Raw genomic sequence first — 27,500 nt, 5'->3', positions numbered from 1 at the left:
GGTTTTCCGCTCACACAGAGGCCATCTGGGCTAGTGGTGTGTGTGTGTGTGTGTGTGTGTGTGTGTTTGTATGTGTGTATTTGTGCTTGTTAGACAGCGAGTGAGAGAGAGAGTTTGTGTGTTTGTGTGTGTGTGTGTGTGTGTGTGTGTGTGTGGTGGGGGATGTTCTGTTAAAGGTGCATCAGTCCTCTCTGGTGGGTCCCACCCAGTGTGTTCACACACACACACACACACACACACACACACACACACACACACATACATCCATGCTCGCCCCAGTTGAGCTCCCCCTCCCTCAGTTGTCTCTCCCCCCACTGAGAGTGTGACACCAGACGGTCCTCACTCCCTCCCTCCCTCCCTCCATCCCCCCTTCCTGCCCTCAGATTCATCAAAGCTGTCCTAACAGCAGTTCTGGGAGTCTGGAGTGGTAGCGGCTCTATCATGGTGCGTGGATAGCATGTTTTATCTGGGCCTCATGGTGTCACCTGTAAGAGAGAAATATACTGGAGCTACTGGTGATCACTGAGCGCGCATCATCGTCAGGCTGCCGGAGCATAGGGCTCACCATGTATGTGCGTGTGTACTACAGTATGTCTGTGTTGTGTGTGTGTGTGTGTGTGTGTGTGTGTGTGTGTGTGTGTGTGTGTGTGTGTGTGTGTGTGTATGGCGGGCAGTTCATGCTGCCCAACACCAATCCATGCCTTCCACAGTAATGAAATTAGTAAACCAGATTAGCATGTCATACACAGTATATAAGCCATGCCCTGCGATGTGAGGTATATCATATAGCATACATACATTATGTACATGAGGCCTATAGTGAGGGGTGAGGTTTTTTGGCAAGTCATTCCATGATATATCATATAGATCTACTTATCAGTGTCTAAATCTGAATCAGATGTCATGATTTCTGCTATTTTTGTTGCTAATATGGAATATCCTGTAAGGATTAGTGAAACTTCCCTCATTAAACTGCTTTAGTATGTTCTTGTAATAGCTTACCTAGAGACCATGGAACTGATGCTTTTGCTTAATTATAAGTTTGTCAGTCAGTCACTGAGTGTTGTGTGTCCACCCATAGACACATGCTCAGCTGCTGTTGCGTTAGGCGCCTGCTCCCATATGTCTCTGTTTCGTGTAGAGAGCCTGGCATCTGCCACCACCTGTCTAGGGTGTGCAGTGGATCAGGCAGGCGCTACTCTCCTGACAACAGGTATCTCCCAACTGAACTGTCCACGTGCCACTTCTTGTGCGCACAGAAATCCCATTTCTTTATGCGTATGAAGATCTCTGCCAATCAGAGAGTCAATGGAGTGGTTTATTGATTTTTGAATAAGCTGACCGAGTTGAAAGCTTGGTGTTGTTTTCGGCTTGTTCACCGATCAAACACTGATGTGGTATCATGGTATTATGCTTTGGACATACTAGAGAGGTTTAGTAAATGAACCAACCATCGTTAGGTGTGACATCCTTTGCTGCATCTCTTACTTACATCTAATCCTCAACACTTCCCTTTGTGCGTGTGTGTGTGTGTGTGTGTGTGTGTGTATGTATGTGCATGCATGCGTGTCTGTTGTGTGTGTGTGTGTGTGTGTGTGTGTGTGTGTGTGTGTGTGTGTGTCCATGCGCGTGTATGTGTGTGCGTGCATGCGTGTACTGTATGTGTGTGTGTGTGTGTGTGTGTTTGGTTTTTTTTTTCAAACAATCCTCAAAACACGGAAATCACATATAATGGAAGACAATAAAAAGATAATATATGTATATATAAATATATATATATTAATATATGGTTTGAAATGTTAGGGACTGTTTTTTTCTTTTTTTACATTTTTTTACATCTTTATCTTTTTTTCTCTTTATCTTTTTATTGTCTTCCATTATATGTGTGTGTGTGTGTTTGTATGTTGTATACATGTGTGTGTGTGTTTGTATGTTGTATGCATGTGTGTGTGTGTTTGTATGTTGTATGCATGTGTGTGTGTGTTTGTATGTTGTACGCATGTGTGTGTGTGTTTGTATGTTGTACGCATGTGTGTGTGTGTTTGTATGTTGTATGCATGTGTGTGTGTGTTTGTATGTTGTACGCATGTGTGTGTGTGTTTGTATGTTGTACGCATGTGTGTGTGTGTTTGTATGTTGTATGCATGTGTGTGTGTGTGTGTGTTTGTATGTTGTACGCATGTGTGTGTGTGTGTTTGTGTGTTGTATGCATGTGTGTGTGTGTTTGTATGTTGTATGCATGTGTGTGTGTGTGTTTGTATGTTGTATGCATGTGTGTGTGTGTGTGTGTGTGTTTGTATGTTGTATGCATGTGTGTGTGTGTTTGTATGTTGTATGCATGTGTGTGTGTGTGTGTGTTTGTATGTTGTACGCATGTGTGTGTGTGTGTTTGTGTGTTGTATGCATGTGTGTGTGTGTTTGTATGTTGTATGCATGTGTGTGTGTTTGTATGTTGTATGCATGTGTGTGTGTGTGTGTGTTTGTATGTTGTACGCATGTGTGTGTGTGTGTTTGTATGTTGTATGCATGTGTGTGTGTGTTTGTATGTTGTATGCATGTGTGTGTGTGTGTGTTTGTATGTTGTACGCATGTGTGTGTGTGTGTTTGTATGTTGTATGCATGTGTGTGTGTGTTTGTATGTTGTATGCATGTGTGTGTGTTTGTGTGTTGTATGCATGTGTGTGTGTGTGTGTGTGTGTGTGTGTGTGTGTGTGTTGTACGCATGTGTGTGCGTGTGTGTGTTGTACGCATGTGTGTGTGTGTTTGTGTGTTGTATGCATGTGTGTGTGTGTGTGTGTGTGTGTGTGTTTGTGTGTCGTACGCATTTGCCGTTTCTTTTTCACACGTTGTCTTCCCTTTTATGATGATGTGTTTGTAACGCTTGAGTAAGAGGGCCGCACTCACACCTCCAGTGAGTAGCACCAGCGCCAGCAGACACTGGGACCCGCAGCAGCCATGCCAGCAGAGACTGGCATCACATGTCTGACATCCCCTCAGCGCCGCAGAGGCTGCAGATGGGCACAGACTTGTGAATGACATGTGAAAATGAATTATAACAAAAACAAGAATAAAACGCCTCCCGCGCTTGGGACCTGGGGGGGGGGCATTTGAATCATTCAAGATGTTGATATTGATGTCTGGGGCTGCCTGTTTCTTTATCTCTGGATTTGATGTGAGTCGGTAATCTTAATCCTGTTTGACACTGTTTTCCTGTCCCCACCCTCCCACCCCCTGGCAGTATGCAGTCTGGCTCGTGCTGTGGGTGACCTGGAATGTCTTCATCATCTGCTTCTACCTGGAAGTAGGAGACCTCTCCAAGGTAATCACGTTTTTTTTTTTATTTCTTCTCACTCTCGCTATCTACTGTATCTCTCACTTAATTACAAATCATTCCAATTTCACTGTGTCATGCTGGGTGTTTCTTTTTTTTCAGTTTAAGGAATAATGACATTTCTTTGCTGTTTTATTTTTGATGGTTTGGTTGGTCCACTGGAAGCAATTTTAGTTTTATTTCATTCGGGAGCTAATTATATTTCTCTCCGAGATGTTTTTTTTTTATGCATTTCTTCTCTCACTGTGCCTTTTTTGCCACCAAAAGGTTATAATTGCAAATGAATCCGTGTGAATTTTTTGAGAATATTTAAGGCTCACCCTGTTGGTGTCTGCCAAGTGCATAGTGCAATGCAGTGCTCTCTTGATGCAAATCTCTAAGGATCTACATTTTCAGTCATCTTACTCCCCCTCTATCTCCCATGCCTCTTTTTCATTGAAACGGCTAATTTATTCTCTAATCCGTCATCTGCTCATGTATGTAAGAAAATATAATTAAAATGTCAAAATGTCAAATAATGTACCCAATTAAAAGGCAAACCAACCTTGTAACTTGATTATCGAATCCATCAAGCAGTCTCTATCATCACTTTTTCATTTTGCATGCAGTGATTGCTACATTGCGATAAATGGGGTAGAGGGGAAAAAATCTCTTAAAGTTTTTCTACATGGCTGGGCTTGCCAAGTTGTTTAGTGCAAGCATGTAGGACATTCACTGCTTCTGTATCTTGCTTTATGCCGAACAGGACACATCTATTGTAGGAACTGAATTGCTTGTGTATCTATTTTAGAGCAAAGAGATATCCCATCTCCAGAACAGTCCTAGGCAAACAACGTTTTGAATAACACTTCCAATCATTTTTGTCTTTGAGTTTGTGTTCTGTTGTCGTGAAGCGAGGCGTAGGCTCTGGAGACCGACTGGAGTGCTTGGCATTTGGAGGTGGAGAGTAGCCTTGTGAGTTTGCTTCTGGTTAAGTTTCCTCTTATGTCTGGCCTGTCATCGTCGAAAAATCGTATCAGGCCTGACAGATAACAGATGGAGTTCTCACTTTGAAGTGTCGTTTTCCTACTGGCGTGTATTGGGTGTTTAAGATCTTAGCTCGTAAAGGGTTTGACAAAACACAGCTCCTAGCTTGGAATAGTCTCTGCAACAAGCACATTGTTTGCCTTTTGGTAACAGCATTCTTAGCAGGGTGTGGTCACACTTAACAAGCAATCTCTATGTTTATTAGTCATGTTAAAGTTGTTTCTGGTTTTGTTGTAAACCGTCGGCATTAGATGGTGGAGTCATGTAACAGTGTTTTTGTAGGTTTGGAATCAATGGCCTAGTTGATGTCACAGTGGGAGCAGATTACTTGTGAATGTGCGAGGGGCTTTGATGGCTGAACCACATGCAGATGCAGAAAAGCAGCTATCGCTGGCAGATCAAGCCCCTGTGATCTGAGAGATGTGGTGCCTCTATGTTCTTCGTGAGCTCCAAACGGCAAACCCTGCTGCAGGCACAACACCCCCCCCCCCCCATACACACACACACACACACCACTCCGTCTCATTCATCCCCCTCATCCTCGCCCACTCCTCTTTATGTTTGCATAGCTTTGAATCTGTTGGTAGACTCCAAACCAGCCTCATTTGGAAAGCACTGGCTTGGCAAGAACATCTGTGCTCATATCAGTGTGTACACACGTAGCAAGAGACTCTTCTCAACAAGATGGGGTGTGTAGGCACCCCACCACCACCATCCTGTCCCCATCTTTACAGGATAAGGATTTGTCAACCAAGAATTAAGTAGGTCTATCAGACTTAAAATTAAATAGTATTTTTGCACCAAATAATACAAGATAATAGAATACAGTATGATGCAAAATACTAATGCATCAACTACTACTAATCATTTCTAAAGTAAAATTAAATGTCATATAATGGCAAATATTTGATTATCATGCTTTCTGAAAAGTGTATGTAGACTTTGTTGAGTCTGTGCTGACGGCCCATCCGGCCTCTCTGGCATGGGAGTGTTTATCTGCTGGCCGGGACGCGGTGTGACAGAGTGGCCTGACTGTTGAGACATTAGAGGCAGCAGGCGAGCAGATCCCCCCTCTCCCTCATCGATCTCAGGAGGGGGGTGCTGACGGATGGAGCCATTTGTCTCCATGTCTGTCATGTGGAAAAACTTTCCAAAAGGTTGGCATGCTCTCAGAAAAAGAAGACATTTTGGCCTTCTTTTGTCTGGCAGTCCCTACAGGTGTCTTACAGAGCCATGAAGTGTTAAAGGCCATGTACTGCTCCCAAGCTAGAAGGTGTCACCAGTTTTTGTGGAACTAAAGTAGCATTTCCTGCAGTGTGTTTTTTATCTCTGTGCCATTGCTAATGCTGCCACCACTGCCACCACAGCAGTGAATTGTGTTTTAAACAGACATTTTCCACTGTACAGGGCTTGGACCAGCCTGGTTTCCTCATGAAGAGAGTCTGAGTACTTTCCATTGGGAAATGTTTTGTAATGGGCGTAGACTTAACTGTGTTTGTGTGAAATCACTGGCCCAGCCTAACCAATCACATTGATCAGGGATTCTTTTTTTACTTCCTACTTTGCCTAACCTTTAAAAACGGATTATTAACTGCTTTGGTAGTCAGGAAGCAATGTTAAATACATGACAAGAGAAGCTAATATCATCCCCATGAGACGCTAACGTCATCCCCATAAGACACTACGCCATCCCCATAAGACACTACATCATTCACATAAGAAACTAGTGCCATCCACATAAGAAACTAGTGCCATCCACATAAGAAACTAGTGCCATCCACATAAGAAACTAGTGCCATCCACATAAGAAACTAGTGCCATCCACATAAGAAACTAATGTCATCCACATAAGAAACTAGTGCCATCCACATAAGAAACTAGTGCCATCCACATAAGAAACTAGTGCCATCCACATAAGAAACTAATGTCATCCCCTCTCATCGCTGATTGGTCTGCCTTCCGGGAAACATAAGCACATTGAGAGGAGCCAGACGACGATCTGAGTGAAATGGAAATGAATGGAGAGACTAGGAGAGAATGGAGAGACTAGGAGAGAATGGAGAGACTCTCTTTAGTCTCTCTCTCTTTCACACACACACACACGCACACACACGCACACACACACACACACACACACACACACGCACACACACGCACACACACACACACACACACACGCACACACACGCACACACACACACACACACACGCACGCACACACACGCACACACACACACACACACACACACACACACACACACACATAACAGCCGAACCCTGGCTTGCCAAAACACACTTTTGAATGCCACTGCTAATATGGCTGATACGGTCTCCTCTGTTGCGGATGGTGCTTTCCCCACAGCACCTGGTGAGATGGCCCATCTCTGCCTCTGGCCTCGTCCCTCTCTCTCTCTCTCCCTCCCCCTCTCTCTCTCTCTCTCTCCTCATCCCTCTCTCTCTCAGTCTCTCCCCCCCCCCTCTCTCTTCTCTCTCTCTCCTCGTCCCTCTCTCTCTCAGTCTCTCCCCCCCCCTCTCTCTCTCCTCTCTCTCTCTCTCTATCGACACGTGTGCCATGCATTGCCTATCCCCATCCGCCTTCATGAGAAACTTCAAATAATATGTGAATGGCATCCACCCACCTCTCTCTCTCTCTCTCTCTCTCTCTCTCTCTCTCTCTCCCTCTCTCTCTCTCTCTCCCTCCCCCCCCTCTCTCTCCTCTCTCTCTCTCTCCTCATCCCTCTCTCCTCGTCCCTCTCTCTCTCTCTCTCCTCGTCCCTCTCTCTCTCTCTCCTCATCCCTCTCTCTCTCTCTCTCCTCTCTCTCTCTCTCCTAGTCCCTCTCTCCCTCTCTCTCTCTCTCTCTCTCTCTCTCTCTCTCTCTCTCTATTGACACGGTTGCCAGAAGCTTCCGCCACCGCCACCTTCCTTTTCCCGCAGGACTCGGGCCATCTCGTCTCACAGGAGCATGGCTGCCACTCATATCTGTCCCAACCCCACCAGACGGAGTGGAGGAGAGGAGAGGAGGAGAAGGGGCTGTGACACTACTGGGCCTCAGGGAAGAGAGAGAGAGAGAGGAGAGAGAGAGGGAGGAGAGAGAAAGAGAGAGAGAGAGGGAGGAGAGAGTCAACGTCAACGTGGCAAGTCACTTCCCTTGGCATGTCGTCTGGGTGTTAGATTCTCCTCTCTCTCCATTCTCCCTCTCCATAGCTGTGATTTCACTCCTTGTTCCTGTTATGCACCGGCACTTTAATTAGGATCCGAAGTAATAGCGTATTAGTTAGCGTGATTTATTTCACGGGCATTGCTTTCCAGCTCCAAGTGATTTATTAATGTGGGGAGGTAATGTGTTTAAGCAAGGAAGAATCCGGCGAGATCTAGGTCTGGCTCAGGCAATTAGATTTAGATCACACCCAGAAACAAATGAAGATGAATAAATGGGACAGAGTGCCGTGTCTATTTGTCATCGCGGAATGCGTTTCCTCTGCTCTTCCCAGACCAGTCTAGTGCCCTCTTATGAGACAGCCAAAGTATAATAGCCACGGCTGCCCTCAAAGCAATAAAACTGGAGAGATTAAGCTGCAATCTGGATAGGATATCATATTCAAATGTAACAACTATATTTGGAATCTAAGCAACCGCTCGCTTACTCTGTGCACAGTTGGATTTTATATATCTTTAATATATCTTGAAGATTGTATGTATTTCTTTCAATCTTGTTCTGCACTTTTTAAAATAAGAAGTTTTGCCTTCCTGTTCTGTAGAGCCCATAATCAAAGTAATGTGAGTGCTGTTGCTCTGGCTAAAAAATTGCCTTGCAGCAAAACAGCCATTTTTTCCCCCTCAAAGAGCACAATGGTGGAGCTGGGAACTATCAGTGTGCCCTATTCAACAAACTACTAGCCTCATTGGCTATGCCACCTGCCACTCCTGACACTATCGAAAGTGGCAGAGAAGTGGCAAATTACTGGCCCCTGCTCCGTGACCTCATCTCTGTTCCCGCGGAAACGCATTTGGAGATTGTTAGCCGGCGCGGCAGCTACCTGCAAGGTGACGCCTGGGGTGGTGGTGGTGGAGGGTGTGGTGGTGTCGACAGCGTGGCAGATAAAGTGATAGACTTGAGCGGGGAGGTGATGCAGAGTGGTGGAGGTGGCAGGTTGGAGTAAATGAGAGTCGCGGCACCATTCTGCCTCGACACTTTATAAGCAAATAAAGAGCATCTGGGGCCCCTGGGAGAAGAGCTGCCCACAAAATGCTCCTTCCAATCTTGGTGAAGACAGGCCACACACACGCGCGCACTGACACAAACACACACACGCACACACACACACAAACACACACACACACACACACACACTCACACACACATACACTCTCTCTCTCTCTGTGTAAGAGCCAGAGAGATGCAGAGAGAGAAAGAGAGAGTATGTGTGTGTGAGTGTGTGTGTGTGTGTGTGTGTGTGTGTGTGTGTGTGTGTGTGTGTGTGTGTGTGTGTGTGTGTGTGTGTGTTTGTGTGTGTGTATGTGTGTGTGTGTGTGCGTGTGTGTGTGTGTGTGTTTGTGTCAGTGCGCGCGTGTGTGAGAGAGCGAGAGAGAGAGAAACATACCCACACACACAAAGAAACATACTAACATACATTGTCAGTGCTGTTTTCATGGTTGCTGCCGCTGGCTCAGTTCAGCATGGTTTAGCCCAGCAAGAACAACAGCACGCCACCTCGCCAGCTATGGCTCCTGAGATCCAGGCTACTGCTGAACCGCCATCTGCACAAACAAACACCGGAATACACAATGCTGTGTAAATTATTTCACTTCCTCTCACTCTTTTTTTTGTTTTACTCCTCCACTCATTTTTCATTCATTTCTACCTCTCTATCCTCTATTCTTCCTCTTTCTTTGAAATCATCGGTGCCTATTTCTCCTCTGACTGCGGCAGTCCCGCTGAAGCGGCTTGTGTTCTTTATATCTTTTATATCTTCCCTCTGTTTTTTTCTCACTCCGACGACTCCGACCTCTTGCCTTGCAGGATTCACTCAAATCTCAGCGGGTCGTAAAAAACTTTGCAAAACAACACTGCCAGTGGTGGCACCTCCACTTGCTGCAGACAGCCAGGCTGTTGCTCCTGCTTTTCCCACCGGTGCTTTCAGCAGACGCAAGAGAGCTCTCTCTCTCACACACACACTCACACACAGTCTCTCTCTCTCTCTCTCTCTCTCTCTCTCTCTCTCTCTCTCTTACACACATGCACACACACACACACACACACACACACACACACACACACACACACACACACATAGTCTCTCTCTCTTTCACTCACACACACACACACACACACACACACACACGTAGTCTCTCTCTCTTTCACACACAAACTTTCCCCATCGGACACATCCGGCAGTCCCTCTTCAACACCCTTTCAACTCTGTGTGTGTGTGTGTGTGTCTTTCCTGAGGTGCAAGGAGCCAAAAAAATACATCCAGGCCTTGGCCTTGACTCCTCGACAGCAACACTACTGGCCTTCTCCTACAGTGAGAAGGCAGAAAGGAAGGGGGGGGGGGGGTGCAGATCAATTCTGATAAAGTGTCAGAGAGCTGAAAATGATAAGGTGATTTATAGTCAATTTCAGCAGGCAGGAGAGGAATGGCCAACGCTGTCAGCATTGAAACAAATGAGCAGGGCAGCTCCCGCTGGAGCTCAGTAAGAACTCCATTCCCTCCGCACCGCACCACACCACTCCATCCTCCCCCACCCCAGCCCCCATCAGGAGCCATCAGTAGCCACACGCCACACTCACTTCTTCCTCCACAGTGGAAAATAACTCACTGACCAGGTGAGTGCACCCCAACAACCTCCCCTCCCTCGCCCCATGAGACAGATGGGTTCACTGCTAATTCAGATTATGGGGCTGGGTTTTGGGGCATGTTTATTGGATTGAAACTACAGCTTGTTGCAACCCCCCCCCCCCCCCCTCTCTCTCTCTCTCTCTCTCGTGCTCTTTCTCTCTCTCTCTCTCTCTCTCGTGCTCTCTCTCTCTCTCTCTCCTGCACCATTTTGACATTCAGGGCTTTTGGAAGGCAACCGTGTTTTCTTTTTTGCCACCAGGCATCACTTTATAACCCAGAAGTGTTTATGGCCATCGTAGCCTTTACTGAGGCACTTAACTTAAGTAGGATTGCTGGAAATGGCTGCAAAGAGCAGAACACTATTGTTGGGGAAGAGGGGAAAGTGTATTTATTTATTTATTTTCATTACCATAAGTGACTTGGTATACATGCCCTCCATGCTCTGCATGAGAAGCAGTCAGTGTCTATTTCAGGCCCCTTCTCGTAGGTTTACGACCTTTTTAGGGAAAAATCCATACCTTGGATTTTCTATTATTTGAATCAATGTGGCCCGCGATTGAATAAGTAATTAAAACGAACACAAAGCCCGCTGCTGTTGAGCTATTTATACTGGAGTGGTAGGCAGCAAGATGGACTCAGTGACCCCCCCGCCCCCCGCTGTCTGACTGCCCCTGTCTGAGGCAGACACCAGTAAGCATATGTTAATGTGCCCAGTCAAACGAGATGAAATTTTGCCCGATGAAGCTCGCTAACGCTTCAGAGCCTTTCATTTCCTTGAGAGGAATCTATACTTGTGTGATGATGTCCTTAAAAGTTATTCATGTCGTAATGGCACAATAACATCTTCGCAGAGGCATCACTACCCATAAACCAGCTCGGATGGTATTGTGTTAGCAAGACAAATTGTACTAGAGAGTCAAAGGCTTTTTAAAAGTCGCGTCAAGAGACACACCACTTACATGTGAACGCATGCTAATGCGCTACAAAAGTCACCACTGTTATCTACGTGATGACTTCATCACCATTGATCCCTCACCACTGTGGCACATCAAAATTTGGCTGGGCTTGATAGCGTTTTTATTTTTTTTATTATTATTTGAACGTGATGAGATGAACTCACAGATGAATCGTTGACACACAGGCAGCAAGTGTTGGCATGTAATGGGTGTTGAAGTGTGTGCCGGGGCCTGTCTGTGTCACCAGACACGACAATGAAAGTTCTCCCCCCTGCTCAGCTGCACCATTAACATTAGGGATAACACTAATTTGACACTCTCCGAGCTTGTCGGAGCACCTCAGCTCTCTCCCTCTTTCGCTCATTCTCTCTCTCCATCTCTCTGCCTCTCTTTCCAGATGTGGGCACATCATATGCCAACATTACTTTTCTAATCAAGTGTGTGCGGGTGCGTGTGTGCGTGTGTGTCAGAGAGTGTGTGTGAGTCGGAGAAGGAATATGTCTGGGCGACTGAGTCACCATAACTGAAGGTGATTCAGTGACACGGAGGCGTCCTCAGTGTTTCCCATACATTGACTTATTTGTGGCGGCCCACCACAATATCAACATTGACCACCACACAATGATTTTCCTGGTTGTACTAAATTGTGCTTAACTCTGGTTAGAATCATAACCGCGCTGCACTTATTTGTTATTACATTGTATATACACTTATTTCATTACATTGTGGTAATGTCTGAAGTTCTACCATGGACTCTTAACCTTTGTTGTGGAAAACATGCCTTGGTTACCTTGTTTCAAGCCATTCTAGCGTTGTATTGAAAGCCTGCATGAAAACTCGACTCGATTTGCGCCAGTTCTCATTAATATTCAACGAGCTAAGCTGCTTGACTCCGATTGGCTAATAGCTAGTAGGTTTCATCCATAACATGACAGCCATTATCAACTAATTTTAGCTTCATGGCGTGAACTTAGCTTGGCTAGCATTATCCAAATGTGCATAAAAAAAATCTGCTAGGCTAGCGAGTTCATTAAACCTGTAGGCTATAACATAGCACTTCCTTGAGTTGACAATTACATTTTACTTACAGGCACTGGTCGTACGTAGACTGCGATGGTAGCCTACTGCTCCAGGCTTCAACAGCAACCTTTTTGAAAAGCCTGTGGCATTGTTCCAAAAAATAAACTGAAGCCATTTGATCCTCAAGTCTGGGTTCTTGGGCAAAATGCATTGTTGAAGTTCTATTTGTGCATACTTAGCGCACAAGTCCGTTGACATTCAGCCATCCTTGCATAGGCCTACGAAAGACTGTCACAGAGCTAAACGAATTTTGTGGGCATGGTCTCAACTGGGCGAGCTCATTAATAGTAATCAACTCATCAATTCCACGTCAATCTGAAGAGCTTTTGCAATTGGCCTAATTTCTCCGCTTATTTCTTTTCAGTGGCTAGAGCTGTTCATTTTCACATTCACGACATAGCACAAACACATATGGACCTAACATGTTTAACAAAAATACAAGTAAAAAAAAAAAAAAAAAAACAGGGCCACACACAACCATTTCATATCTTCTGTCTCACAGAGGGCCATAGTCGTCATAGTCGAATGTTTAGTGCATTTTGAAGGGAGTACATAATGCTAAGGCAGACTGGTTCTAATCCTGGGTACAGGGTAATACAGACAACAGGGGTACTGGTGTTGCCCATTTTTCTAACCACATGAGCAATCCCCTTACGAAAAAGTAGTATAGGAATCTTATAGTATTTGGGACAAAATATTATAGTAATCTTATAGGAATAATTGGGACATACTGTAGAAGTACTACTAATAACTCTATAATATCCTGTAACCGCTATAGTTTTTCTATAGTAGTCTTATAGTACCTATAGTATGTCCAAATACTATAGCATTCCTATAAGATTACAGTAATATTTAGTCCCAAAATACTATAAGATTCCTATAGTAGGCTACTTTTTCTGTCATACGTGACAGAAAACAACTTCAGTAGGCTAACCTCTGCCAATGTCAGGCTATCAAAGCCATAGTTCTCATTACCGGAGAAGTCTTGCAGCACACATTCTCTGCTTCTGTAGGCATTCTGGTACAATTCCAGCAAAATATAGCTAGGTAGGCGTGTTTGCATTTAGATCTATATATATATTGGGCTATGACCAAGTGGTCTTTCAATGATAGTATCATGGAATTCAAACCATAACTATCTAGCTATTCCGATAGCATTAGCAGGCTAGGTCAGTGGCTGAACTGCATTTAGGGTGCTTACCTGTGTTGTGAAGTAAAATATCTACTAGGAAGATTGCAAAGACTTTTGACTGTGTAAAGAAATAGCTTTATTTTAAAACGTTTCCAACTGTTTATTACTTGAAAGCAAGATGACGATTGTCACAAACATTTACCTCTTTTAGGAGAAATTTTAAGCTGACAGGCAATTGTAAAGTTGAATATGGAGCATAGCACAGGCAGAATCGGATGAGGACGCACTGGAGGAAGCGTCACAGTACTGTTAGCCAATCAGAGGTGAATTCATTAGCATGTCATTAATATTCATGACTAGAGGCGAAATCCAGTCGTTCCTCCTCATCCACCCCACCAAACTAGAACAGCATGAAACAGACGCAGGACAGCATTTTTTTCACCAAAACCGGCTCACAGGGCATTCATCAATACTACAGACCACTGCAAAATTAATGAAAAAACGATGAGATGAGACCTTTAAAAACTGTTGCATTCGAGTTAATTCTGCAAACCTACCACCACAAATAGAATTCAATTCTGTGGGAAACACTGCGTCTATATTATCGCAACTTCATCTCCAGTCCTAAGTAATGATTCAACACTATTTGTCAGGGCCGGTGAGGCCAGGTAAGGGACTGTGGAACCAAAAGCAGACTCAGAAGCTGATTAAAGGTTAATTAGGTTTTAATGTTGAAGACAAATAGGCAGCCAGGCAAAACCACTTGGTAGGCAGAGTCAACTTAGTACACAGGCAGTGTAAAAAAAACTTAGTAAAACACAGGCAGCAGTACAGGCAGGGGTCAGTAACAAAGAGCAAGCAAAGTCTAAGCAAAGGTTTCCAAAAAGGTTCAGGCAAAATCACGAAGTCCAAAAACAATCCTTGGTCAAAAAACAGTAAATCCAGCAAGAACATGGGCAGCCGTGGCCCACTGGTTAGCACTCTGGACTTGTAACCGGAGGGTTGCCGGTACGAGCCCCGACCAGTGGGCTGCGGCTGAAGTGCCCTTGAGCAAGGCACCTAACCCCTCACTGCTCCCCGAGCGCCGCCGTTGTAGCAGGCAGCTCACTGCGCCGGGATTAGTGTGTGCTTCACCTCACTGTGTGTACACTGTGTGCTGTTTGTGTTTCACTAATTCACCGATTGGGTTAAATGCAGAGACCAAATTTCCCTCACGGGATCAAAAAAGTATATATACTACTATACTATACTATACTAACATGAGACAACGCAAGAATCCACACTGAAAGACGTGACGAGACTTCTCTGCATAGTCTGTCTGCCTCTTCCCCCCCTCCATGTTTGGTACTGTCTGTCCACTAGCCACTTGTACCACTGTCTTTATGCCTCACTGTTTGCGTGCTATATTAGCACATTAGCACATATGCATAACCCCCCCCCCCCCCCTCCATGCCACAGCCAAACTGTGGCCACACTTATACATTTTCTTAAATAGTTAAATATATAGATATATAGACTTTACTTTACTTTATTTCTGCATTGTTGCACTGTTGACTTACTCATTTGCACTATCACCATGACCACTATCACCATTGCACTACCACCATGACACTCATTCACACAGAGCACCTTAGAGCACCTTACCATACCTTACTATGCACAGAGAATCACAGGCTCAGTCCCTGCCTCAGTCATTGCAAGCGCCTCTGATTTATTAATCACCACTATGTGGATACTGTTTTTAGAATTGATTTAGATTAAGTGTTAGTTAGTATAATTTGTACTTTTGTAATTTGTATTTTAGTATATTTTTATATATTGTATGAAGTGTTAGTATAATTTGTATTTTAGTATATTTAGCATATTCTTTATCTTCTACTGTCCTTACTGCTTAGTTGTGTTATTATATTATATACTTTAATTACTCTTTCTGCTGTTTAAGAATGTGTTTGTGTTGTATGTATGCTGCTGAGACCTTGAATTTCCCCTGGGGATCATTAAAGTATTAAAGTATTAAAGTATCTATCTATCTATCTATCTATCTATCTGGCAAAGACTGTTCCACATGGCATGGCTTAAAAGCCATGGCTGACGAGAAGAGTGGCAGCAGGTGTAGCAGAGCAAACACAGGTGATTGGACGCCTCCCTTGTCAGTCAACCAAAAGCCAAGGCAGAAGGAAAACCCGGACCGGAGCAGCAAAGGCATCTCAAGTCACAGGCTAGGAAACGAGGCTTCTGGATTTCTGGGTTGTGACACAATTTTTCCCTCATTTCATTTTCCTTTCTCCACAGCTAGTCTCACATGGCCTTTGTCCTTTCAATGTATCGGTTGTCAATCATCTTACCGCAGGGGGGCCCTCTATGTGCCTCTCCCTGGGTTGGCTTCTGCCACAGAACGTCTAAAAGCATTCATAAAAAGCAATCCACCTGCCATTACATCAGTGCCTAAAAGTATGAGAGATTTTTCCTCTCGTTGCTTCGCCTTTCTTCCCAGCAACTGTTGTTTTGCGACCTATAATTAGACAAAGGAGTGCTTTGCGTGTAATTTTTAATTATTTCGGTAGTGCAGACTCAAAGGACACCTTCTCTGGTGAACACACAGAGTGAACCTGCAACAGTTCGCCACCACTGGGACCTGATCCAGTAAACAGTGGGGAGTCCACAGTTTGCTTGTCCTTGTGTGTGTGTGTGTGTGTGTGTGTGTGTGTGTCAGTGTGTGTGTGTCAGTGTGTTTGTGTATGCGTACGTGTGTTTGATTATTGAGCAATTCCAGAGTGTCTCTCCTTTCTGTTGGTCTTCCCGGGGGGAATCCATTGCACAAATGAAAGAGTGAGAGACAGACAGAGAAGAAATTGATGTGAAAATAAGGATTTTCCTTCAAAGAAAAAAAAAACAAATATGAAAAATTAAACATGGATGATAAAGAGAAATATCAAGTCTTGGCATATAGAGAGTGTAGTAGGTGTGTCCAGGGAGACGTGATTGACAGGACCTGACCACCAGGGTCAGCTGCAGAGAAAGTTGTCATTTCTCAGCCGCACCAAGCCTACAGGGAATACCGATGTGTCAGCACTTGGCAAACTGTGTGTGTATGTGTGTGTGTGTGTGTGTCTGTGTCCAGCATTCAGCCCAGGCAGTGGAGGACCCAGAGATCAGTACCTCCACCCTTGCTTTAAGAATACTCACAGCCCTGTGGGCCTTGTCTACCTCTAGGGAATATCATGGAGCAGAAGACCACCCTCTGAATGTAGAGCTAGAGCAGTGCTAGCTGCTACCTTTTAGCCACACCGCTACAGACGAGCTGCATTAACAGTAGCCCCACTCCAAGCCGAGCAGTGTGTGCTCCCTATGATTAAAGGCCTGGGTGGCCATGCAGCCATCTTGTGGGATTAAACAATCTGCATATCCAGCGTTAGTTTTGTGGATGGAGAAGGAGGAGGACAGTAGAGCCAGCCTGAATCGGTGACCTTTGCTCAAGTAGCGAAATGGGATTTTGAAGCGATATTGTCTCTAACTGTTTAACTGTTGCTCTGAGCCACCCAGATAAAGACCTCAAAGCGGCTCCTTTTCACGCACACACACACACACATTTTCAAACTGGTGTTTTTCTCTCCGAGCACAATGAAAAGCCAGAGGAATATGCATTAACCTCCGCTGGCAGGTTCACTGGCATCACTGCGCCAGTGTCAGGGGTCTACGGCGAAATGTGCCACGCAGGGCTATTTTCTCTGTCACGCCATGTTTTTTCCCCTTCCTTTCTTTCTCTCTCTCTCTCATTTTCTGTTCCCTCATCTCTGCGCAGTGTTGGCACCGGTGGTGTCTCGAGAAGAAAACGAGCCCCGCCACCTGTTCGCAGCTGCGTTTTTGACCTCCTCCGACACGCCACTGACACTGGGAGGAGATGCCGAGGCAGGAGGTGGCTGTTTAATTCGCGCCAATTGAAAAACATGACAGGCGCGAGGTGCCACCTCCAACAGAAGCTAATCCTCGCATCGAGTCGGACCTCTCTCGTTTGAGTCACTCAAGTTGCATTAGATGAATATTAATGTCAAATTAAAACTCACGGCACCTTGTAGAGCTCAGCACGGAGAGAAAGATGTTTGAAATTAAATACCAACCTTAGACACTTGAAGATTACATCAGGCTTTTTGTAGGTTGGGAAAAAAAATGTTGGTTTGAAATTGTGTTAGACGACATAACTGTTGGTATCATGGTAGCCTACATGTTGCAATTATATTTGGTTATTAATTCATTGAACGCCCACAAGCTGGAGCCTTTATTTTATTGTAAAATTCATTCATTTAATAATTCATGTTTTGTAACAGTTTCTCTCTGGTGGAGGATGGTGAATTGAATGAAGACTGTTTTAAAACCAAAAATGCCATTGTATTAGACTTTTATCCCTTTTGAATGATGGCCAGCTGGCGCAATTAGCAAAGCTGACGACACAAAATAACTTTCACGGAAACAAAGCATTCCTTTACTTTTAAATTCACAACACACAAGTGACAACACAGAACTCTTTGTTATGAACATAAAACATCACCATAATGCTATTTAAGCTCTTATCAATCTAAACACAGATCTGCAGGCTATCAGTCTAAAACAGTGTTACTCATTGCGCGGCTCGCGAGCCACATGCGGCTCGTCAAGCTATAATTGGTGGCTTGCATGCAGCTTTGGCGAGATTTCGCCCAAGTTGGTTTTACTCATTTTAAGTAGGCCTAAACTGTTCGCCAAAGGCCATCATCTCTGGCCCCAGCTTGATAAAAAACAAAAGTAGGCTCTGATTTAGCCTAGTCTACTGTATGACTTCAACTAGGTGATCTCACTGCCACTTGCAATGCCTTTGAATGCAATCCGCTGGCCTGTTTACCGCCGGCAATGCTACAGCGGACTTAAACTGCCACCTTGTGGCGATAAGTTGTAATACATTTCAGCTGCGTGAATCACGGAAAGCGCGAATGAAGTGGCCATTTCTAAATGGGACCCACTGTAGGCTATGTGGTAACACAGCCAATATATTTTTTCAAATGTGCTTCATAAAAATACAATACTGCACTACAAAAACGTAAACACCTGAATTATACTTCTCCCTTCACCCAAACAATGAAGGTGAAAGGAAGTTATTAAGCCTTGGCTGTATATTTAGCTGTATTGGCTGTGTTATTTCTTTTTTTGTGGGATGTCCAATTTATATGTAGAAATGCACATTCGCAAAGGTGACTTAGCATGTTGTCATAAAAGTGGCTCTCCTTTTGATTTTGCACTGCCAATGTGGCTCTTGTGAAAAAAATAGTGAGGATCACTGGTCTAAAAGATTGTATATGGACTGAGACTAGGCCTGTCCAAGCACATAGATGTCATCATGCATAACATGTAAAAGTGGCTCTCAGATATAGACCCTTTCAAACTTGTGCGTTCCTAGGGCATTTCTGGTTACACAGAAAACAACATTGAGCTAATGGTAACTTAGCCACCTTACTAATATGCCCATATTCTGTGTCTAAGCCCAGTTTCTCACCATGCAGGTTGCATATGTCAACCTGAGAGAATGTTTTATTTGTTCGTTAGGCATGGTCTCTAACTTCAGCACTTCTTTATTGAGATTATCTTTGGTAATCTTTTGCTGAAAACTGGTGTTACATTTCCTGGCTCTCCTGGTGGTGGGAGCCTCATCCATATCTGGTGTAGCCAGTTCCATTGATTATATTGGAAGCTAATTGTTGCAGCGTGCCCTCCCGTGAATGGCTTTGCTTCAGTTACGTGCCTGGTGTAGCTCACCTGTTACTATTGTCTCATTTCCAACAATTCCACTTCTCACTTGTCTCTAATTCTGTTGTGTTGAGTTGAGGGCAAATGTTCTACTGTCACGCAAAGTTGCAGAGCTGTAAGCACTTGGTTTTTTTTATTATTCTCCAGAGACATGATTAATTTCTGCTAATGTTCTAGTATTTATTTGCTTCACTAATGTTATGTTCTACTCAGTCATTCCCGCTCAGTCATTCTTTTCTGTGCTCTCAAAATACCGCCCCCCCCCCCAAAAAAAAAAAAAAAAACATATTCATCGCATTGCCTTAAGCACAGTATCATGCAGAGATGTGTGTAGGTCCACAGGCAGAGTGCATTGTGTTTCGCCTGTGCGTTTGCCTTCAAACAGGCAGTGTCATTAAATAATATGGTGATGGTTATTTGTCACACTCCATCAGTTCCATCTGCTCATCATTGCACGTTTGCCATGGCGATCACTCAGAAGAGCCGCGTTTCAAAAGGGAACAAACACTCAAAGGGAATGTGTGGACGAAGAATTCTCTGAGTGTGTGTGGGTGTATGTGTGAGTGAGAAAGAGAGAAACATACATTTTGAGACATTTATTCTGCATGCTCTAATAGAAAACACAACAAACCTGCCAACCTCTCTCACTCATCTCTTCCATTCCTCTCCTCCCTCTTTCCTTTCTCTTTGTTCTCTCTTCTCCTCCTTTATTTTCTTTCCATGGCTCTTAGACCTTTACAATCTCTCTTTTTCTCTCACACCTCTCGTTCTCTCTCTCTTTTTCTCTCTCTCACTTAACCTTCTCTCTTTCTCTCTCTGTCTCTCTCTGTCTGTCTCTCTCTCCTCCTCCTCCTCCTCCTGAGTCCTCTCTGGCTCCTCCTCTCACACACACACAGGACCAATTAGATCTGTGTTTATTCGGCAGAAACACCAGGACTCCTCTGAAAGGTCAGCCTTCATTACTAATTGCTATAACAAAAAAAAAATGCTGGTTTTCCTAGTCACCAAAGGGAAGTTGCCATCAAATATTAAAATGACTTTTAATTAAATGTTCACTCCATTGCCAGTGAATAAGGTTACATAACAAGGCATGCTGCTATTGGCATTGCAGATGAGATTGAAATGCAGAAATGTTTTCTTTCTGCATTTTGTTGTGGGACTGCCTACTCACACTTATGGCTTATGGATCAAAGGAGTTTAATGCGGCTCATTCCCATGATTCAATATGAAAAGACTTTCGGTTGTATATATATAAATATTGTTAGAACACAGTTTAAACACATTTTAAATGTCATGGCTTGACCTTAACATGATAATTTCCTTTGATGAGATTTTGCCTTAATATACTGTTATGGTTTTGTTTATTTGATTAAGGAGACAAACATGATATACCTTATAAGTTGATAGTGCTGAGTTGTTATGGTTACACTGATGTCAAAAGTCCCTGTCTGACACATTCAGACAATACCGAACCTTCTAGTTAACCAGACATTGCAAATGTTTGTTTTCCCGCTCAGAGAACATGTTAAGTTAGCCAGAGGATTATAACAACCTTGTAGTATTTGTTACCTAACATTTCCCCTGCATAGTAATATGTATTGTTATTTGTCATTTTGTAAGTCACATTGGAAGCGTAAGTGTATCTGCTAAATGAATAAATGCAATATGTAAATATAATAAAGATTCATTACTGACCAGGCGTGTGGCCATGGGAGATGTAATGATTGATGAGATTTTAGTTGAGGCTATACTGCTTTAAGCTTTAGTTTTGCTGTGATTGGGTTTGCTTTATAAAGAAGCCCTGTTAGCTTATTGTGCTCCTTGAAAATTCACCTCAAGTAAATCAAGTTATTTATATAGGCTACTGTACAGCTTCATGATCATATTTGTATTACTATTAATATAGTCATGTGATCACTTCTCACTTAATTCATGTTTAATACTGACACCATAGTCTTTGCAACAGTCCTTGACAGTGCAGGGAAGTATTATGTAATGACTGCATAAAAAAAATAATGTAAACTTGATCATGTAGGCACAGTGTTAACAGATATTCACTAGTTCACATCCCTGAATTTGCATAAAGACATACATGTAAAAGCAAAATACATAAAAGCATAATAGAAGAGCATGTTTGGCGAGGTCTCTGGCCATGGTCCTGAAGGGCTTCGCGGAATCGCGCCGAGTCGACTGCGAAGGCAAGAATTCGGGCAGGATTCCGCCATACACCCCCTTATTCTTTAACTGTGGAAGACGGGAGGCGTAAGGGGAGGTGGTGGGTTGCAAGCGGAATAACACCGATGCTGCAACTTAGGTAGGCAGGTAGACTGCGAATACGTAACCTGACTGATCGAAGAAGGAGGCGTGGCAAATTCCGTTACGCTCCTCCCGAACCTCCATTTGTAAACGCCATTAAGTTCAAGGTCTGCAACCTGAATTTAAATCAAAGTTTTATAGCAGTCTTGACTATCTTGTACGTTTTCCATTTTTAACCACCAAAGACGTCTCATATTTGCCCTGCTTAGTGTTCACATTATAAATAGCTTCAGAAAAGAGAGCCTATCAGCAGAGTGAGAGCCAGACATCTTTGCTTTGTTTAGTCTTTGTTCAGCTGCTGGAGAAGTATTGGATTCACTGTCTAGGCTACATACTGCCAGAGCATTCGATTCATGGAGAAAGTGTTTTGTATCTTTAGAGAATTAGGGCCTTCCCACAGATTATAACCCTGTTAAACTGGATGTATGCCCAGACCTGGGTTTTCTATACATACTGTATCTCAAGGCTGAGGAGGGCTAAGCTATGCTTACACTTTGTAGATATACAGTACACTCTGATGACTACTTGCTCAGTGAGTACACTTGACTCAGTGTTGACTTAGTGTGACCATAAGAAATATAGTATGAGGTATAAAGTATTCTTTAGTCGAATATAATGACTGCAAGAACTTTGGGAAATCCCATTCAAGTCAATGGAACGTTCTACTTGCATTGTGAAGAGCCGTGTAATAATATGTATTATTATTCATCAGTATAGCCCCAATCAACGTCACCTCAGAAATAATCCAGTTTGATTAGGTTTTGGTTGAATTTTCCCATTATTGGTTGTTTGCGATTGTTTATTTTTTGCCTGTCTTACTTTGGAGACGTACGCTGACCTCCTGTTTGCTTGGTAGCCACAGACTGCACCGAAGCTGATTGCTCTGATTAGGGCTCAGGTTGGCTCAGCCCCATAGAGTAGCAGTCTTTCCAGAAGGCACCGGGCCCCTTACCTGGATTGGACGCGCTGGCAGATATTATCTTCCCAGTTTGTGATTGATTTTTTGTCCTTCGAAAAAAATGTAGGTCACTCTGAAATAGCCATCACTGGTGTCCGTGTCGGACACGGCCCGTCAAAGTGAAACGTGTCACCGACCATTTCACCGCGGGCTCACTGGAAATGGGTTGTTCGGTGAGAGGGGCATAGGCCGAAACTCCCTCAAGCTGGTCATTAGAGTTTCAGAGGTTCAGGTACTGGCCAAGGACTTTTCATGTGTTGTTGGGGTTTGGTGGTGCTGTTTTTGTTCTTCTTTTTTTCTAATGTGCGTGGTGGAACCAGAGCTAGTCTACAGTTTGGGGTCGTCACTTCTTGGCCTTTTCATGACACGACCACAAAGGACCCATTTATCATTTTGCCATCAGTGATTAAATCCTCTGCCGTGTCATACAAAGGTGGGAAAATCCATCCTGAGATAGCATCTCTTCAGTGTTTCCCACAGAATTTAATTCTATTTGTGGTGGTAGGTTTGCAGAATTAACTTGAACAGTTGAACAGTTTTTAACAAATTAACGCAGTGATGCTAACCAGATTTAAGCACAATTTAGTACAACCTGGAAAATCATTGTGTGGTGCTCAGTGTTGATATCGTGGTGGTCCACCTCTTTAAAACTGTTCCTCACAACTCTAATATCAATCCCATCACATGGTTTTAATTTTAGCAGACAATGAATTTACTCCTTCAGCAGACCATGAACTTATAATAAACCACAAATCCAGTTTATATTTGTAGCTTGTTGGCAACAGCTGTGTCAGTTGCACCCCCCCCCCCCCCCCCATCCACAAAGACTCGTTTAGGTTTGTTAGAGATGGCACTGGGTGCCCTGTTCACGACCAGCCAAACACACACACACACACACACACACACACACACACACACACAGAGCCTCCTTTGAGGCCCATGTGGAAGTGTGTGGGTGTAATGACGCCCCTCTGGTGTGGGAGTGGTCTCTGGCTGGCTGGCGTTCCTGATTTCACTGCTCCCGGCAGATGTTTATAATTACCTTGTAATAGCAATGTTGAATATGTGTGTGTGTGTATGTGTGTGTGTGTGTGTGACATACTCTTTGTGTATGGTGAGATGGGTCTTTTGCATAGCTGACTGCATACAACATTTTGAGAATGCAGGCCGTGATCAAGCAGTGTGTGGTGAGGCCATAAAGCAGGTGTGACATATTGATGAAGGGCTTTTTTGTTTACATACTTACATGAAGCCAAGCCGCTTGCATTTTCCTACTGGCCTTTATATTAATTCTCTATTCTCTCCCATTGTCTGTCTCCCTTTTTAATACGTTATAAAGCCAGGCTGTAATACTCATTTGTCTCTCATCGCTAATTTCCCTTGTTCCTCTCATCTTTCTTCTGTCTTTTGTCTTTTTATCTTCATTACACTGTGAGAAAGAAAGAGAGAGAGACAGAGAGAGAAAGAGAGAGGTTTCTGTTCCCTCCCTCTAGATGACTCTTCCAAGCCGATAATGGTGTGTGTATTTTAGGCTGCCCTTCCCTCTCTGTGTGCCCCTGAGCAGGTGAGGTCAGTAATCTGACAGACCATAAGGATCACCTGTCTGAGGTCTTGCACCTGCACCCCCCCCCCCCACACACACACACACACACACACACACACCCCATCTCCCGACACCTACATAAAGCCCAGATCGCCTCCAGCCCCTCTAATGGCCCCTCTGACAGTGATGACTCCCCAGCCCAATCAGCCCTTCATTATAGTGGGTGGCTATGGCTGACAGACAGTAGCGTTATGCGTTATGGAGTTCGGGGGTGTAATCTACTTTTATGGCCAGTTGGGGACCCGAGGGCAGTTCCAGGCCCACAGCTCAGCATTCTGTTTCTTCAATTTAGACACTTGGGTTGAAGCCATGGATGCAAAGGCTGGAAAGCAGTGCCTCTCGTGTTAGCAGCAAGGCGTATTAGCCTTGAGGCCTTGACCTCTTGTGTTAGCAGCAAGGTGTGTTAGCCTTGAGGCCTTGACCTCTTGTGTTAGCAGCAAGCAAGGCGTATTAGCCTTGAGGCCTTGACCTCTTGTGTTAGCAGCAAGGCGTGTTAGCCTTGAGGCCTTAACCTCTTGTGTTAGCAACAAGGCGTGTTAGCCTTGAGGCCCTAACCTCTTGTGTTAGCAGCAAGGCGTGTTAGCCTTGAGGCCCTAACCTGTTGTGTTAGCAGCAAGGCGTGTTAGCCTTGAAGTCTTAGCCTCTCGTTAGCAACAAAGCTTGTAGCTTTCCTGGTCATATTTCTCAAGTTAAACTCAGTTAGGGTAAACTGAAACTAGGTTATTATTTATGATATTCACTTAATAAATGCTTAGTAGATGCATTTTTTCATACTCATATCTGTCAGATCAAGTCAACTGCATTTATTGTTTTAGTCTAGCATGGTTAAGTCTACTTAAGTATACATATACTTCGACAAGGCTATAGGTCAGTGCTGTTTGCTAAACACATATTTTTTCAACAAGATGGTCCAGGCAAAAATGGACTTTGTGATTGCAGGAATTGAATAACTGAACCACTTTAAAACAGTCCCCATCCATAGCCACACTGTTACCTGTGTCTTTAGGCTGTTTGTGTGGATATGAGCTGAAAGCCATTGTCTCACTTGCAAATAAATCCATCTCTCTGTGTATTATGTGTAAATGAGAAAGCAGGTCCACAGATACAAATGTGACACCGATTAGCATAACATCCTCATTGTGTATATGTGTGGGTGTGCGGATATAGATGTGCACATGTGTGTGTGTGTGTGTGTGTGTGTGTGTGTGTGTGTGTGTTTGCTCTCATCTACTGCCCCCCCCCCCCAACAGAAAGCTAAGTGAGCGGAATAGAAAAGGGAAAAAAAGGAAATAACACCAATTCCCAAGGAATCCCAATAGCGAGGCCTCTGCAAAATGAACTGGCTAATGAAGAGAAGCTGTAATTGGGGTGTGTGTGTCGTATCATGTGCAAATGATCTGGGCTGCTGCGATTCTCTCCCTGCTCCACCCTCCTCCATGCGCAAGGCAACGCCACGCCACGCTGCGCATCCATCACGGACTGATTACCACTGAGGAATGCCACCGCCGGCCCTCGAATGACAAATAAGTTTCAATTGTTTAATGGCGGCGTGGCTTTGGGACTGAAGCACTCCTGTGTCCTAATTTGCGCTATAATCATGTTTTTGTGCACTGATTTGTAAAGCCTTGTTGTGCGGTGATGGAGTCCTTACGTAATCTTTTTTTTTGTGGACATATTACTATACATGACAAACAGGTGTCTAGTTCCCTTCTGATTTGTGTAATGGTTGGGCTTTTGTGTAGAGGAAATGACTCTAGTCTAAGAGACATGCTCGTTTTGATGTCATGTGTGTGGTTGGTGTTGTCGGCTTGACGTCTGTTATTTCTCTCAGGCGATCAGGGTTGCCTTTTGGGTTCATGTATGTAACAAATAGCATAGGATGCCATGTCCGATTTCATTAAATTTAATAATTTTATTAAAACATAAAGTTGTTTAATTTTTTATTGTCCGATTTCCCAATGATCTTCAGCAGTCTTTTCCCCTCTTTGCACATATGCATGTGCGTATGAAGAGCTCTTTTCCAAAATGCTATAAATCCAAAAAATTCAAGTCATTAAATTTAATAATTTTATTAAAACATAAAGTTGTTTAATTTTGTATTTCAGGTAATAACAGTAAAAGTGCAGTTGTGTTGTTTTGATTGAGTAATAGCAATAATTGAGAATAGTATTTTTCCTGCTTGAAACCTGTTCTTATTCTCATGCCCACAGTTGAAGGTGCATGTAGCAGGCTAGAGATAAAGATGATTTATTACACTCTGCAGATCACTGTGAGAGAGCATGCTCGTGAATTAGAGAACATATCACTGCCCGGTTCTAGGTCAGTCATACTGACCCACGCAACTGTAAGCTCCAACTTTATGCCTGAGACTTGTTTTTGAATGTATGACAGCATCAGGTCGTTCGGGGGAAATCACTACACCCCAACAGCTTGGTTAATACCACGACGACGGAGTGTGTTGCTTGGCGACCGCCTCCGAGATTTCACTTTATCCTGCGTTTGCTGACCAAAGACTTCGGCGATGGCGGGCCCCCTTGACGGCCGTAGATTATTTCTCATCTCCTCCCGTCCCCCATGAAAGATAAACAGGGGGAACAGATGGAAATCAAATTCAGAAGGAAAGAGTGTGTCTAATCCCCGATCTCTTTCCATCACACGGGGCTAACGCTGGCTTTTCTCTGTTCTCTATCTCTCTCTCTCTCTCTCTCTCTCTCTCTCTCTTACTCCCCCCCCCCGTTTCACTCACTCTGTTTTTGACTGTAATTATGTGTCCATTTTTTTATTTTCTATTATATTCTAGAACACCAGTGGGATAAAGCTATAAAGCTCCTGGTTTCTGACAAGCTTCAGCTACGACAGAGTCTGTTTGTAGTTATTTCTGGGCTCTTGCTCTTGCAATCTTGCGGATTGTATGTGTGTGAGTGTGTGTGTTGGCCCCACACCTGCATTACATACCAACAAGGCCATTCCACAATTAGCTCAGATAACTCAGGTTTTTGATTCAGATATATAGCAAGACATCTGTTGCCCTGGACTCTTTCTCTCTCCCTCTCTCTCCCTCTCTCTCTCTCACTTCCTCCCTTCTTCTCTCTTTCCTTCTGCTGGCCCCTTTTCCATTTCCACTCTCAGACCTCATCCATTTTACTTCTGTGTTTTTCCCCCTTACTGTAAGTTCAGCAAACTTTTTTCTTTCTTCTGTGAAATCAGTCGCATTCTTCCCCATCCTACTTGTTCGCTTCCCTCATAACTCTTGTGAGCGTGAGATCACACCACCAGCAACACAAGTCTGGTAACACAACTATTTTTCTCAAGAGTTAGTTAGTGACACAGTTGGTCTAGTTAGTGACTCTATTTTTCTCAAGAGTTAATTGGTGTCTGAGTGTGACACCGTCATCAGTTCATGATGCAAAAGAGTGACTCATCCTGAAGACTGGCCACTCGCCACCGGCACCTTCACTCTGCCTTCACTCTGCAAATTATA

General features: G+C 43.9%; 1 protein-coding gene across 1 annotated transcript in view; it reads left to right on the top strand.

Moving 5' to 3' along the window:
* Positions 1-27,500, top strand: part of nkain2 (sodium/potassium transporting ATPase interacting 2) — a 175,802-nt gene that overhangs the window by 70,258 nt on the left and 78,044 nt on the right. Inside the window, exon 3 of the mRNA XM_042096064.1 lies at positions 3,239-3,319. Coding sequence (XP_041951998.1) covers positions 3,239-3,319 — 81 coding nt within the window. The remainder of the gene's footprint in view (positions 1-3,238; positions 3,320-27,500) is intronic.

This window comes from Alosa sapidissima, chromosome 6 (genome assembly GCF_018492685.1).
Source record: "Alosa sapidissima isolate fAloSap1 chromosome 6, fAloSap1.pri, whole genome shotgun sequence".
NCBI lineage: Eukaryota > Metazoa > Chordata > Actinopteri > Clupeiformes > Clupeidae > Alosa > Alosa sapidissima.
This window is presented reverse-complemented; position numbering and strand designations above follow the sequence as displayed.